The sequence below is a fragment of the Oryx dammah genome, unplaced genomic scaffold (assembly GCF_014754425.2).
Source record: "Oryx dammah isolate SB20612 unplaced genomic scaffold, SCBI_Odam_1.1 HiC_scaffold_26, whole genome shotgun sequence".
NCBI lineage: Eukaryota > Metazoa > Chordata > Mammalia > Artiodactyla > Bovidae > Oryx > Oryx dammah.
In genome coordinates, this window is record NW_024070210.1 from 664,621 (window position 1) to 680,023 (window position 15,403).

A 15,403-nucleotide genomic window follows, 5' to 3' on the forward strand; every position below is an offset into this window, starting at 1 on the left:
GACAAAGTCATTCTAAAATTTATATGGTAAAATCAAGGAACCTTAGAACAGCTAAAACAGTTTTGGAAAGGAAGAGTTAAATAGCAAGACTAACAGTTTTAAAACTTGCTACAAAGCTACAGTAATCAAGAAAGTATGGCACTGGAATAAAGATAGACATAGAAATAATAGAATTGAGAGTGTAGAAATAAATCCTCAGATGTATGGTCAATCAATTTTTTGACAAGGATGCCAGTGAGGAAAGAATAGTCTTTTAAACTAATGGTACTGGGACAGCTGGATAACCATATGCAAACATATGAAATATGTTTGCAGTAAGCTGTGGAAAGATACTAAATAATGTTTTTATTCAGGAAAATGCAAAACCATAATGAGCACGACACACCAAACAGGCCGACCGTAGCGCATATGCAGAGCGTAACTCAAGGTGGGCCAGGGGCAAAGAGTAAGAACTAAGTCTGTTTAAGTCTCTTAGAGGAAAATGTAGGGGTACATTTTTTGACATTAGTTTTGGCAGTGATTTCTTAAATGTGACACCGAAAGCAAAAGCAGCTAAAGAAAAACAGATAAATTGGGATTTCTGGGAGGGAGTGTGTAAAAACATTTTAAATTTGAATCTATAGTGATGGTTGCACAAGTCTTCATTTGTGAAAAACCACTGAATCTTACATTTCAAACTGGTGGATTTCACAGTATGTGGATTATACTTCAGTCAAAATAGAAAAAACCAAAAGGGGCAAGAGAAAAACCCTTAATAGATGTTTCACAAAAGAAGATACAGAAATATCCAGGAAGCCAGGGAAAGATACTAATGTTGTCATTCAGGAAAATGCAAATTAAAACCATAATGAACACCACTGCCCACCTAACAGACGGGCTAGAGTTACAATGACTGAGGGTCCCGGACGCTCGTCTTCCAGAGACTCCCGCCAACCTCACGTCCCTGCTGTGCACGAGGGCGTCTGTCTGTCCCGCAGCGAGAGTCCAGGCGCCATAGCCCCCTGCTGCTGTTGCCCTTTGGCTGCCTCTCTGTCTGCCTTCCCGCTGTTGAAGTCTCGACCACCGGGGAGAGGTGGCGGCTCACCTTCTGCAGTGTGCAGCCCTGTGCCTGCAAATGAAGCGTGTGCTACGAGTGCAGGTCTGCTCCTTGGGCTGCTGGCCTGTTCCACAAGTAGGAAAGCTACTCAATGTTGTTTTAGCTTTGTCTTCTTAGATCTGTAGTTAATTCTTCTTGGTCTCCCCAGTAAATGAAAGTGAAACACTTTTTTGTGCTCTGAGCAACAGAAACCTGTAGCAGTTCTGATTCCCGCTTTGTTAAGAACTGGCACCGAGAGAGGCTTCCTCTGCTCAGGTCGGGACGCAGTGGGGCTGTTGTCTGTGTGTTAGTCATTCGGTTGTGTCTGACTCTGTGACCTGGTTCAGGTCTCTTGATTATAAAGCCTAAAGGTTTTTGAATTAGATCAAGTTGCCTCAAAGAGAGGAGTACACTGGATTTGTTTTCCCCACAACCCACTTGCCTTTGCGTTTCAGAGTGATGTTTTCAGATTCCAGTATTTATTCCAGTATAAAGGATTTGTGTTTGATTAATAAAGCACTAAGCATCTGTTGAGTGCATACTGCATGGAAGCACTTGTTGGATTTTTTAAGATGAATACATTGATCATGACTTTAAAAGGCTCAGAATGTAGCAGAGAAAGAAAGTATGCAGATATTTTCAGTGCAGCAAGATAATTGATGTTGTGTAAGTCTTAATAAGTACAGTGGGTCACATAGGAGGAACTAATCCCCTCTGCTTGAGAGGTGATTGAAGAGATAATCGAGTAGGGCAGTCACGGATGCGTAGGAGTTCGTCATTCAGTCAGCTGACCTATGCACACCTACTTCTGGGCCACGACAAACTGTGGGAACAGGTTTAAATAAGTAACTACTTAGAGGCAGAAAATACTCATTGTTAGTTTGCAGGAATGCTGTGTTCCTTTACACCTTTTTAATAATTAGTTTGTGTTAGGATATAATTAAGTGCAGAAATTGGAAGTATCTGGCAAAATACAGAAGTCTTAGAAGGGCAGCGCTTTTTGCTCTCTTGTGCTTTGTAAAATACGTTGCAACGCAACTAGCTTTTAGAGCCCTTTCATTCTGTGGAATCTGCTGTTTGGAATTTAAAGTTAAATGGGCAAGATAAACATTTGTGAGTTTGTGAAGATTCTCCTTTGGTCTTTGACCAAATTGTGGTAAACGTGACCGTTGGATGTCCCTGGGACGCGTGCTTGTCTCAGCCCTGTCCTTGCGGCATTTGTAATCCACGCCTGCAGCTGCTTTCCGGGCGTCTGTTGTTTCGCACACACAGATGCTGTCCAAGGCAGCGACGGTTAGTTTCTGATCAGACTGTTGGCGCTTTGTCAGCAGATGTCGTCTTAGAGCCGATTATGAACTCTGTTGCGGCTTGTTATCATTCTGCTCCTCATTCACTTTTCCCTGTAGCTTTTTTGTCGCTTATTTCATTATTCCTCGTGGGATAAAAAGGGCAAATTGAAAGGGAAATGGGCATCTTTTCATTTCAGGTTTTGATTCAGCTGTGTACTGCTTTTCCTTTTGAGTTACATGGCACAATGAGAAGGCTACCTGCTGCTTAACAGACAGTTTTGGAAGGACTTTCCAGACAATTCTGAAAAACAGGGAATCTGCTTAAAAAAAGCGACTGGCCATTACTACAAAGCAACGGCTGGGATTTCTGTTTGTTTTACTCCGTTCATTTTCCTTTAGTTACTGTAGTGGTTGGTGATTTGGTACTCTACAGAAAGTTAAGATTGTATGGTGATGGCACAGGTTTCTGATATGCTGCATTGGGGACAATTATTTAAATATACGCAGATTTCACATAATAGTTTTAATAACAGTATTCTATGCTAATTCATTTGATTGCATTTTAGGGTAGTCATTAACTTATAAAACTGTATTTATATAAATTTAGTAATATTTTCTATATGAAACTATATACTAAGAATTCTGCCAAAATAATATGTTAAAATTAGTGCCTTATGGTTAATCCAGAGTGATTAAAAGGAAATACTTCCTTTAGTTTATGAATACAAGTCAAAGACAGAAAAACTATATTTCGTTTTTAGATTATATAAATGGTGGAGAGCTTTTTACTCATCTTTCTCAGAGAGAGCGCTTCACAGAGCGCGAGGTGCAGATCTATGCTGGAGAGATCGTGCTTGCCCTCGGACACCTCCACAAGGTAAGACGCTCCACTTCCGGGATTTGTCTTTTGAAAAATCTGTTAACTGAGGTGATGATGGAATGAAGAGAGCTAATGAGTTGACCTGTCATTGTCTTAGTGGAGATGGTGGAGGCACACGTTACAGACCACAAGCAGTGTTTCAGTTGCATCCGTCCCTCTTTAAAAGTCTTTCTTCCCTTTTGTAGTTCCTGGGATGCAGGTTAAAAAAAGTAGAACCTGAGCACTTTTTTTTTTTTGGTTTTCTTCATGAAAAATCCTAATGCTTATTACCCAGTATCATTAGAATTTTTTTAAAATTTATTCTTAAAGTAACCTTTAAGATTAAACCACAAGTCATAGTATGTACTTCCTTAATTGTGACTTCCTGCACTGCAGACTCTGCCCGTATTTGTTCAGGGTACGTTTCCCTGTTAGCTTGAGATAATTGAAAGCAGCACTTACCTACAGACCCAGCTACCCCACTGCCGACTCTGGCTCGCTTTTCCATTTGTTTTGCCCCGAGATCCTCTCTTGCTCCCCTCCATCCCTCTCACTCCATGACCTTCCTTGACATAAGCTCACTTACTAAAAACTTTAAGTGGTATTCATGTATGTATGTGAGTTTGATTTCTGTAAAATCAGCTTAAACTTTAAAAAAATATTATTTCAGATACTGCTAATCTTGATCCAAGATATTTTGACTAAAAACTTTTTTTTAATGAGGACACATTATTGTAGAAGCAAACAGTCATTATGTGGACTAGGTTTGTGTGTTGCCTAAGAAATAGAAAGTACTAGAACCTTTTCTGTCATAATTGTGTAAGACCGCAAGGAGCGTGACCTGAATCATTACATTTGGATGATATGAGTACGTCATGAAGTCACTGTTTGCCTTTGTTATATGTTCATGTTCTAAACTAGATTACAGATAAAAAGAGATGAAAGAGCTGATTATGCAGCACAAAAAGAATGGAGAGAAATGAGGGGAAAAGATGAAACTTTTAAAGGGGCAGGGAGATTGGGATTGCAGGATGGAAGCAATGGATGGGAGAGGCTGTGAGGAAAGATGAGAAGATATGGGAAGGAAAGGATGGAGAGATGGGTGAGTCTGGGTCAGACAGAAGCATAACCGGGCAGGGAGGTGGGGACAGGGTTGGAACAGGAGGCCTAAGGGGAGTGAAGGAAAGGGTGATGAACAGGAAGGGAAGTGAAAGTGACTCGGGGGCGCAGGGCTGCAGGGCCATAAAGCAAGGGGAGCCTCAGGTGGGAGCTTAAGTGCTTAACTGAAGTGTGGGAAGAGGCATCCATGTTCCTTCTGATAGAATCCATGGTGTGGAGGGGAGCTTGATGCCTTTAGTTATTTTTGTGGGATACACACACACGTTGTTATATACACATGTGTATATATATAATATGTGCATCAGATTGGGCCTAGAAATAGGCTGAAAGGCTTTGTTTTATGCTTAGAGCATAAAAATGATGGTGGAAATCACCATAAATATAAGCGTAAACACAAAATGCAAAGCTCCAACAGATAAGCTAGTAAATTCAGGTTTTAATTTGTATGAAAACTGTTAATTCTGTTTATTAAAGGGAAAATCCATCAACTTTCATTATTACTAAAATAGGGTAATCAGAAACAGAGAGGTAGAGAATATGAGGATGCCAGATATAAACGTAATTGATGTGGAAAGTGTATACAGATTAGGTCTTCATTCAGTTTCTCCTAATCTTACCTTGTAAAAAGAGAAGTACAAAGAAATAGAGCACAAGCCAGGAAGGTTAATTTTGGTGTGCTGATTTTGAATTTCTCAGGAGAGACAACAACGGGGAGTTTACTTGGAACTGATGTGGTAAAGCAGGTGGTAAATGACTTATTCCTAAAATCTTTTCCGAAGAGGCTGTTTGGGAAAAAAAGCCGTACTGGCTGCCGGGCGCTTGTGGGCTGCAGGCCAGGTGTCCCTCCAGCAGGCAGTGCGCTCACGGCAGTCACGCTTCACAGTTTGGGGGAAGGGGTCTTGAAAGAAAATGCCTAGTGTGTTTCCTTGTATAATCTTTCAATTTTAAGAAAGCATCAAGAGTCTTCTTTTTCGTATACTTGGTGTTGATGAAAGCACACAGTCTTAAGTTTGCTAATGCTCAGTATAAAAAGTGTAAAAACATTCAGTCCAGGCTGACATGACAAGAAACGGGGAGTTCATGTTTGTCAAGCACTGCTTGCATAACTTGGGCAGGTTTATTTATGTCATATAATAAAGATGTTTTACAATAAAACTTACATACAAAACAAAATGGAGGGATAGTTCGAAAAGTACAATGTGATTATAGGTGCTCTGTGGGGAAAAAAAAAAAAGCCAGTGCAGGAACTGGTTAGCCAGGAAGGCCTTCGTGAAGCCGTTAAGAAATGGTGAACATGAATTGGCTAAGAAAGCCCCTGAAGATCCTCTGAAAGGAGGGTGAAATCCATCACGAAGAGTAACCCAGGAAGGAGCAGTCGTCAAAGTAGACCCCAGAGAAGCTAGGCCGACAGAAGTGTTCCCTCCTTACGGGGAACGTGGTTCCAGAGGCCCAAGGAGCCTAGCAGATAAGCAGGGAGATAGAGGAACTTAGATCTGCTCTGCCTATGGCAAGAGTCATCACAGCATCCTGAGCAGGGCAATGCCATTTTTGGTTTGTTTTCAAGGTTCATAATAAAGACTTTCCTAATTTACTTTTTGAAAATTGTTACTTTAAAATGCATCTTTGTTTGTTTTTACAGTTGGGGATTATATACCGTGACATTAAGCTTGAGAATATTCTGCTTGATTCTGATGGCCATGTGATGCTGACGGATTTTGGTCTGAGTAAGGAGTTTGTGGCTGACGAAGTGAGTATTGTATTTTAATCTGAAGTTAGTAAAGCAGGGTGTAAGCAATGATGAGAATTAGCTGTAGAAGGAGCATTTAATGGGATAGTACTAGACAAATTGTGGACTTTCGTACAAGTTTGCCCAGACGGACGTTTTGATATGAATGGCTGTGGGGGTTTTAGTTTGAAATCACCATGAAAGCATCCTGTTAGAAGTAACCCTTTCATGGACGTATCAGAATTACAAGACCAAATTACACACTTAACTTTCTCTGTAAAATATGACTGAAATTTTTAAATAACCCTTTGGACCTTTCAGGAGAATCATAGCTTAGATAATAGCCAATGAGAAATTACAAAGCGGGGACTTTCTTGGTCCAGGTGTGAAGACTCCCTGCTTTCAGTGCAGGGGGTGCAGTTTGATCCCTGTTTGGGGAACTGAGACGCGCGTGCCCGCAGTGTGGCCAAAAGGAAAGGGTTACAGAGCAAAGCACACAGAGTTTACGTTACACGTACAGAGTGGGACATGGCATTATGGCCCTTTAAGCTCATTTGACAAAAATAGCAAGGATCTACTTACTAGACCTAAGTTTTTAATAAACTTGTTGTAGTTTTTTGCTCATACAAATTAAAATGTAATAACTGATGTACAGATTTTAAATATGGAGGACTCTGCATTTTCAGTATTGATTAAAACTTATCACAGATTTATTTAATAACATTTAGAATTATACATTTTCAGTTGTAATTAAATAATATTTATGTAGCAATTAGAAATTAAAAGTATGTTTTATACTACTAGTCTTTCAAGAGAGCTAAGTAAACTTGAATGCGAAACTTTGTTATAATATACACAATTATAGTAAAATTTTTGTAGTAAAGGACTGTTGTTGTGAAACACATCTTGGATTCTAGATTAGGTGTATCCATTTCTGATTGTTTACTTTTTAGAATATTTCCAAAACAGTCTTAGGTGAACTAGATAAGTACTAAAAGTATGAAAACAAAGGATCCCAGTTTTTTTTAATCATATCTATCTCATTCAATCAGTTACGAATAAATTTTTCTAGACCTCCTCTACCGTGCTAGGTATTGGGTAATCCAGTGACCGATTAAGGGGAAATGGGCTCCACCTTCATGAGCCAGAGGATATAACAATATATTAGTTATCTTTGATAGGAAAATCATAGTTATAAAGCAGATGAGATGAACTTCTTGAGGAATTTACTTCAAAGTTTGGTTTTTCAAACTTTTCTTCTTTGTTTAAAGTTTTAGTAGCGACTTAAAAAATCTGACGGGTGAAATATGTTCATGGTTGTTTCCTCACTAAACCCGGATGCTGCTGCTGCTGCTGCTAAGTCGCTTCAGTCATGTCCGGCTCTGTGCGGCCCCATGGACGGCAGCCACCAGGCTCCCCTACAAGTAAAAGGAAAGGAGTGAACTAGGCGTGCACACAGAAGGGGGAGAGGATCCCCGAGATGGGAACCTGACGACCAGCGGTGCTTTCAGGGAAGGGTCCCACTCGAAAGGGGGAAACCTCGAGGGAAAAACCAACCAACCAGGAACCTCAGTCAGGTCCTGTTAGGAGGCCGGAAGGGGGAGTTTCAAAGACCAAGAGGCAGGAGGAGATGTGTCTGTTTTCTTAGCAAGAACTCAGCCAGTGAAAGGCTCGTGATCCAGCCAGTGAAAAGCTGTGGACGCTGGGTTCGCCGTAGCCCTCAAAACTGCCTTTTCCCTCAATGAACACGGTCTGTTCTACACTCTGCCTGAGGCTTTTCTTGTGGCTCACAATAGGTATGGGTCCCAAATTGCAATTCTTTGCTGATTCCCAATAAACCCTCTTTTGTAGAAGAAGAAAAAAATGTGGGAGGAGGTGGGAGGAAAACAGCAACCAGATCTGGGAAGTGGAGGCAGAAACACTAGTCGCCGTCACTTTCCACCCCTGAAGCATCTGAGTCCTGAGCCAGCGACAAGGAGAAGCCCCAAAGCAGGCTGATCTGCGCCTCTCACCCCCAGAAAGGCTCAGGGATTAGCCCTCACCCCAGGCGTGCAGGACCCAAGAGGATCTGTTGAAAGTCTGTGTAAGAAACAGATGCCTCCCCTGCCAGACCCCGTGTCTGCACTCTGCGCAGGAGGCCTTGCTCTCCTGACCCTGGTGGAGAGCTGCGAAGGCTACACAGGCAGACTGGACTCGGGGACGAGGGCCACAGGGGAGGGCGAGGACACCGGCGACGCCCGGAGGCAGCTGGAGGACGGACCTCGCCGGGGGGCTGCCGAGGCCGCTGCTGCCCCCGCTCTCGGAGACAGGAGTGCGCAGGACTCCCCTCTGAGAACAGCCGTCTGCAGGTGCTGGCGCCTGGGGCTCTGCCCGTGAGGTGGTCCGGCCAGACCTCCCGAGTGACACCTGAGGCTTGACCACAGCCTGGGCCGCAGAAGCGCGTTCGGGGCGGCGTCGCACTTTGTCCTTCCGTGTTGGTTTCCGTGTTTGCCTTAGAGTGCTCTGTCCTACCGTATTTTCAGAAACACTCTGAGAAGGGCTCTGGTGACTTCCTAGACCACCAGAGGATCCTGGCATGTGAAGATGGAGGACCTGCCTCTCCCCCCACAGAGAGACCTGGTGATCACTCTCTGCTCTGTCCGTGGAACCGTTCATATATTTACTCATTCGCTCCGTCTATCTGTTGAGAGCCTTCTACCTGCCAGTCTTCAGGCTCTGATGATGCAGTGGTGAAAGAGTGGCTGAGGGACCTGTGTTTCTGGACATGCGCTTCTGTGTTTCTGGTCGCTTGGCAGATGGCAGAAACAGACTTTGGCCCTTTTTGTTAGAAACCAAAGCAAAAATAAATAAAAATCAAGCATGATCAGAGATACTGGGCTCTAATACAAATGAGTCAGAGCTGCTGAATAACTGAGTCAGCTGTGTCAGTTTTCACAGGGGAGGCTGTGTTTTTTCTGGACACGTCAGCAGCTACTCCTCAAGGGAATGAAGGGAATTCTTACTGGATGCCAGTGTTTGAACCTTTTGTTTAGGTCCAAAAATGAAATAATGGGATTCAATCTGAAGTGAAGTAGTTCATGGATTCTCTGGTCATTCACCGAATGCAACCTAGCCGCGTTTTGTGCGGTTATGTCTTAGTGTCATCTGTTACTAAACCTGATGGTTCCATCTCTCCTTTCCCCTCAGACGACCAGCTTACTCTCGCTCTTAGCTGAAGAGGACGATACCACTCTGCTAGGCTTTAGGTTTAATTCTCAGGGCTCAAGGAGGAAGCTTCTTTTTCTGAGTCCCCTAAACCTCAATCGAATGAGCCTACTAAAACTCGATCTAAGGAGCCTGTGTTCTCCTGATTCCGCCTGCATCTGCTCATCAGGTTTCCCTGTCGGGGCCTTTTACACCTCGACAATACTCCCAGCCAGCGATTTCTGTGTCGGTTAGCTCGCGCTCCTTTTTGGTCTCATGTGTCAGCCTGACGTGTCAGAAAGAGTGCCGTCTTTCTTGGAATGAGCTGCTGTTCTGTGCGTTGCTCTGCTGCCTCCTTGGTTTTCAACGTAAGCTTCGCTCTAAAGGGTTTCCTCCGTGGTTGTTTGCAGAGAGAGGTTATGCATCTTGTCTCTGACTGACCTCTCTCCTTTTCTACCTTTTTCTTCTTCCACTTGGACGGTTCCTTGTCACCATTTAAGCCTTTTTTACAAGGGAGAGGTGAGTGGGTGGATGGACTGAGTGGGAAACAGCGAACAGTCTCAGAATCCCATTTTCCCTTTCAGCTCTGGCCTTGTGTTCTCCTTTGTAAGTATTTGTACAAATGCCTGCCTGTCACTCACTCCCTAACCTACTCCAGTGAGACTCGCACCTCCCACCAGCTGACTGAGCCTGTTCTCGCCACGGCCAGTGCTGACTTCCACTCTGGGTATTGTCGAGCCCTCAGCTGACTTGACTGCCTTGTGGTGTGGAGCTGGAGATCGCCTCTCAGCCTGGCTGCTGCGACTCCGTGCTCCCCGCCTTGCTTCCTCAGTACGCATGACCTGCCGCTGGTGTGTCTCCCCTGACTCTCTCCTAGATTGCATAAGCTCAGCATTTCTAAAACGGAATCACCGTTCCCCCACCCAAACCCACTTCTCTTTTAGTTTATCACAGTTTCGTATATTACAAATTCTGCTTTCACTGAACCTAGGAAATGTATTTCTCTATTTAATTTTCAGGATTTTACTTTGTTTGTTTGACAAGTCTTTTTTATTTTTGATTTTATTTATTTTGATTGGAAGACAGTTGCTTTACAAAATTGTGTTGGTTTCTGCCATACATCAGCATGAGTCAGCCGTAGGAATCCTCACGTCCCTCCCTCTGGACCCTCCCTCCCACTCTTCATGGCACGCTACTTACCTGTCTGTGGAGTTGTCTTCTGTTCGTTGCTGGCTGCACCGTGTGGCGGGGGGGACCTTAGTTCCCCGACCAGGGGTTGAACCCACGCCCTCTGCAGTGGTAGCACCGAGTCTTAAACACTGGACTGCTGGGGAAATCCTTGTGTGTTTATTAATTTAATATTCAATAAATATTTGGTGAGTACTACTGTGTGCCAGGTATTGTGCTGGACTCTAGAAGTACTGCTGCTGCTAAGTCGCTTCAGTCGTGTCCGACTCTGTGCGACCCCATAGACGGCAGCCCACCAGGCTCCGCCGTCCCTGGGATTCTCCAGGCAAGAACACTGGAGTGGGTTGTCATTTCCTTCTCCAATTCATGAAAGTGAAAAGTGAAAGTGAAGATGCTCAGTCGTATCCGACTCTTAGCGACCCCATGGACTGCAGCCTGCCAGGCTCCTCCGTCCATGGGATTTTCCAGGCAAGAGTACAGTAGTGAATATAACAAATTTCTGCCCTTGTGAGCCTCGATTTTAGAGGTATTCATCACTACGTCATATAATTTCTAGATTGCAGCTTGCTAACTAAATTGTATAGTGGATAAAATTGATTAATTTTAGAAGCCTTAATATTTCATATGATAATGGACAATTTACAAATTTGGTTCTTTTACTGATATGTTTTCTCAACACAGTATTTGAAATTCTGAAAAGAAAAAAAAAGACATTTCTAAATATCTGCACATTAATCTATGGTCATCACAGGGACTTTACGGAGGCAGCTCAGCGAGCATCTCCCAGTTCCTACTGTGGGTCAGGCTGCTAGGCAGTGAATGTATGGTTTTTAACATTGAAGACAGGGAAGGAGTACATCAAGGCTGTATGTTGTCACCCTGCTTATTTAACTTATACGCAGAGTACATCATGAGAAACACTGGGCTGGAAGAAGCACAAGCTGGAATTAAGACTGCCGGGAGAAATATCAATCACCTCAGATATGCAGATGACACCACCCTTATGGCAGAAAGTGAAGAGGAGCTAAAAAGCCTCTTGATGAAAGTGAAGGAGGAGAGGGGAAAAGTTGGCTTAAAACTCAACATTCAGAAAACGAAGATCATGGCATCCGGCCCCGTCACTTCATGGGAAATAGGTGGGGAAACAGTGGAAACAGTGTCAGACTTTATTTTGGGGTGCTCCAAAACCACTGCAGATGGTGATTGCAGCCATGAAATTAAAAGACGCTTACTCCTTGGAAGAAAAGTGATGACCAACCTAGATAGCATATTCAAAAGCAGAGACATTACTTTGCCGACTAAGGTCCGTCTAGTCAAGGCTATGGTTTTTCCAGTGGTCATGTATGGATGTGAGAGTTGGACTGTGAAGAAGGCTGAGTGCTGAAGAATTGATGCGTTTGAACTGTGGTGTTGGAGAAGACTCTTGAGAGTCCCTTGGACTGCAAGGAGATCCAACCAGTCCATCCTAAAGGAGACCAGTCCTGGGATTTCTTTGGAGGGAATGATGCTAAAGCTGAAACTCCAGTACTTTGGCCACCTCATGCAAAGAGTTGACTCATTGGAAAAGACTCTGATGCTGTGAGTGATTGGGGGCAGGAGGAGAAGGGGACGACAGAGGATGAGATGGCTGGATGGCATCACGGACTCAATGGACGTGAGTCTGAGTGAACTCCGGGAGTTGGTGATGGACAGGGAGGCCTGGCGTGCTGCGATTCATGGGGTCGCAAAGAGTTGGACACGACTGAGCGACTGGACTGAACTGAGCGACTGAACTGAACTGAACACATAAAAATTACCATCTTACAGAAAGAGAAATATAAATATTGTATACTGACACGTATATATGGAGTCTAAAAGATGGCACTGATGAATTTATTTTCAGGGCAGCAAGGGAGAAGCAGACACAGAGAACAGACCTGCGGACACGGGAGAAAGGGGAGAGTGACGTGGAGACGCACTGGACCGCGTGTGAAACAGATCGAGCGGGAGCGTGCTTTGCAACTCGGGGAGCTCAGGCTGCAGGCTGGGGTGGAGGAGACGGCAGGGAGGGGACGTGGGTGTGCCTGTGGCTGATTCTTGTTGAGGTCTGACGGAACACTGCAGAATTCTGTAAAGCAATTATCCTCCAATTAAAAATTTTTTTTAAATTGCCATCTTAACCACTTTTAAGTGTACAGGTCAGTGTGTTGACTGTTCATATTTTATGCAACAGATCCCTAGAACTTTTTCAGCTTGCAGAACTGAATTCTGTACCCATGGAACAACTCCCCGTTTTCCCCTCCTCCTAACCCCCGACAGCCATCACCACTTGTCTTTCTGTCTCTGTGAGTTTGACTGTTTTAGACGCCTAGTAAAAGTGGGGTCATGCAGTGTTTATCTTTGGTGACCAGCCAACTGCAGTCAGCGTAGTGTCCTCAGTGTTCACCCATGTTGTGGCGTGTGACAGAGTTTCCTTCCATGTTGAGGCTCATTCTCTGTATGAACCGTATCTTGCTTGTCCGTCCATCCTCTGATGGCCGCGCGTCGCTTCCACTTACGGGCAGTTGTGGGTGGCTCTGCGGTGCGCGTGGTGTGCAGATGTCTCTCTGCCGTCGTGCTCTCAGTTCTCTGCGTGTGTGCGCAGGCGTGGAGCGCTGGCTCTCGTGACGGCCCTGTTTCCAGCCTTCGAGGAGCCTGCATGCTGTTCTCCGCTGTAGCTGCCCCACTCTGCACTCCCATCCGCAGAGCCCAAGGGTCCCAGCTTCTCCACACTCTCACCTGTACTTGTTATTCCTGCTTTTTGACCCTGGACTTCCTCATGAACATGAAGAGAGATCTCATTGTAGGTTCGGTTTGCACTTCTGTAATAATTAGTGGTGTCTTTACATGTGCTCTTAGCCATTTGTTTGTCATCACTGAATGAATGAATGTTGAAGTCCTTCGCCTATTTTTAATCACATTTATTTACTTTTTTGTTGTTGTGTTGTCAGAGTTCTTTATATATTCTGGATATTAACACCCTATCAGATACATGGTTTGCAATTTCTTCTCCTCTTCTGTAGGTTGTCGTTTTTACTTTGCTTGTTTCCTTTGATGCAAGGAGGTTTTCTGTTTTAATGTCAACCCATTTGTCTGTTTTTGCCTTTGCTGCTTGTGCTTTTGATGTCAGATCCAGGAAATCACTGCCACATCCAACATCATGAGGCCTTGCCTCTATGTTTTCTTCTAGGAGCTTTATAATTTTAGGTTTTACATTTTGATCTTAAATTCATTTTCAGTTAGTTTTTATATCTGGATTGAGGGAGGATCCAACTTCCTTTTTCTGTGTTTATGAACACCCAGTTTGCCCAGCATCATTTGTTGAAGAAAATATCCTTTTCCCATAGGCATCCTTGCAAAGATCATTTGACCATGTGCCTAAATACTTGTTTCTGGGCTCTCTCTTCTGTTCCATTGGTCTGTATGTTTGTCTTAAATATTTAAGTCAAAAATGCTTTGATAGCTGTAGTTTTGTAATGTGTTTTGAAATCAAGAAGTATGAGACCTCCAAGTTTGTTCCTTCTCTTTCAAGATTGTTTTGGCTTTTAAGGGTCCTCTGAGATTACATATGAATTTTAAGCTTTTTTTTTTTCTATTTCTGCAAAAGTGTTATCGGGATTTTGATGGGGTTATATTGACTCTGTAGATCTGGGTACTGTGGATATCTTGACATTCTGCCAGCATGACGTGTCTTTCCATGTATTTGCGTCTTTTTACATTTCTTTCATATTTTGTAATGTCAATGGTCCAAGTCTTTTGACCCCTTGGTCAAGCTAATTTCTAAGTATTTTATTATTTTAGATGCTCCTTCTAATGAAGTCCCTCCCCCATTTCCTTTTGGAAAATTTCGTTGTTAGAAACGTAACTGATTTCTGTGTGTTGGCCTCTGTACACTGTAACATTGCTGGCCTCTCTTACTCTAATAGGGCTTTATGTGTGCAGTCTTTAGGGTTTTTTCCGTATAAGATCATATTATCCAGAAGCAGACACAGTTCTACTTCTTCCTTTCCAATTTGGATGTCTTGTATTTCTTTTCCTGCCTGGCTGCTCTGGGTCAGACTCCAGTGCTCTGCTGGATAGGAGTGCTGAGAGGAAGCAGCCTTGCCTCGTTTCTGAGCTGGGCGGAAAGCCTTCGGCTTCTCCCCGTTGAGTGTGATGTTTGCTGTGGGCTCTTCCTACGTGGCTTTTTATACTGAGGCGGTTTCCTTCTATTCCTAGCATGTTGTTGGTGGGTTTTTTTTAATTATGAAAGGTTATTGAATTTTGTCAAATACTTTTTCTGTATCAGTTGAGATGATCATGTGGTTTTTGTCCTTCTGTTAATGTAGAGTATTTCATGGATTGATTTTTGAATCTTGAACCATTCTTGCATTCTAAGATCTTACTTGATAATGGTGTATAGTCCTTTTGATGTGCTGTTGAATTCAGTTTGCTAGCATTTTGTTGAGTTTATATCGGTTTCCATCAGAAATATTGGACTATAATTTTCTTTTTGTTGGTAGTGTCTTTCGCTGGCTTTGGTTTCAGGGTAATGCCTAACTCATAAAATTAGTTTGGATGTGTTCTTTTCAGTTTTTTTAGGGAAAGTGTGAGGAGGAATGATCCCAGTACTCTTCCAGATGTTTTTAAAGAATTACCCAGTTAAGCATCTTGTGGGTGGCTGTGCTTTTCTTTGTTGGGAGATTTTTGATTCAGTGTCCTCACTGATTATGGGTCTGTTCAAATTTTCTATTTCTTCATAATTCAGTGCTGGTAGACTGTGTGTTTCTAGAAACTTATCCATTCCAAAATTATTCAATTTGTTGGTGTATGATTTAGTTTCTTATAAGGCCTTCTCTTTAATTTCTGACTTTAGCTGAATCTTCTCTCATTTTTTCTTAATCTGAGAGTTTGTCAGTTTATTGATGTTTTCAGAAAACTAACTCTAAAAAAGTTTTGTTGATTTT

At 43.1% G+C, this 15,403-nt stretch overlaps 1 protein-coding gene across 3 annotated transcripts in view; it reads left to right on the forward strand.

Moving 5' to 3' along the window:
• RPS6KA5 (ribosomal protein S6 kinase A5) overlaps positions 1 to 15,403 on the forward strand; it is a 123,947-nt gene that overhangs the window by 44,543 nt on the left and 64,001 nt on the right. For 2 of the 3 annotated variants that reach the window (XM_040227464.1, XM_040227463.1), the window contains exons 3-4: positions 3,126 to 3,241; positions 5,982 to 6,089. The exons of the other annotated variant lie outside the window; for it this stretch is intronic. In XM_040227464.1, the coding sequence (XP_040083398.1) occupies positions 3,126 to 3,241; positions 5,982 to 6,089 (224 nt within the window). The remainder of the gene's footprint in view (positions 1 to 3,125; positions 3,242 to 5,981; positions 6,090 to 15,403) is intronic. 3 annotated transcript variants of the gene reach the window in all.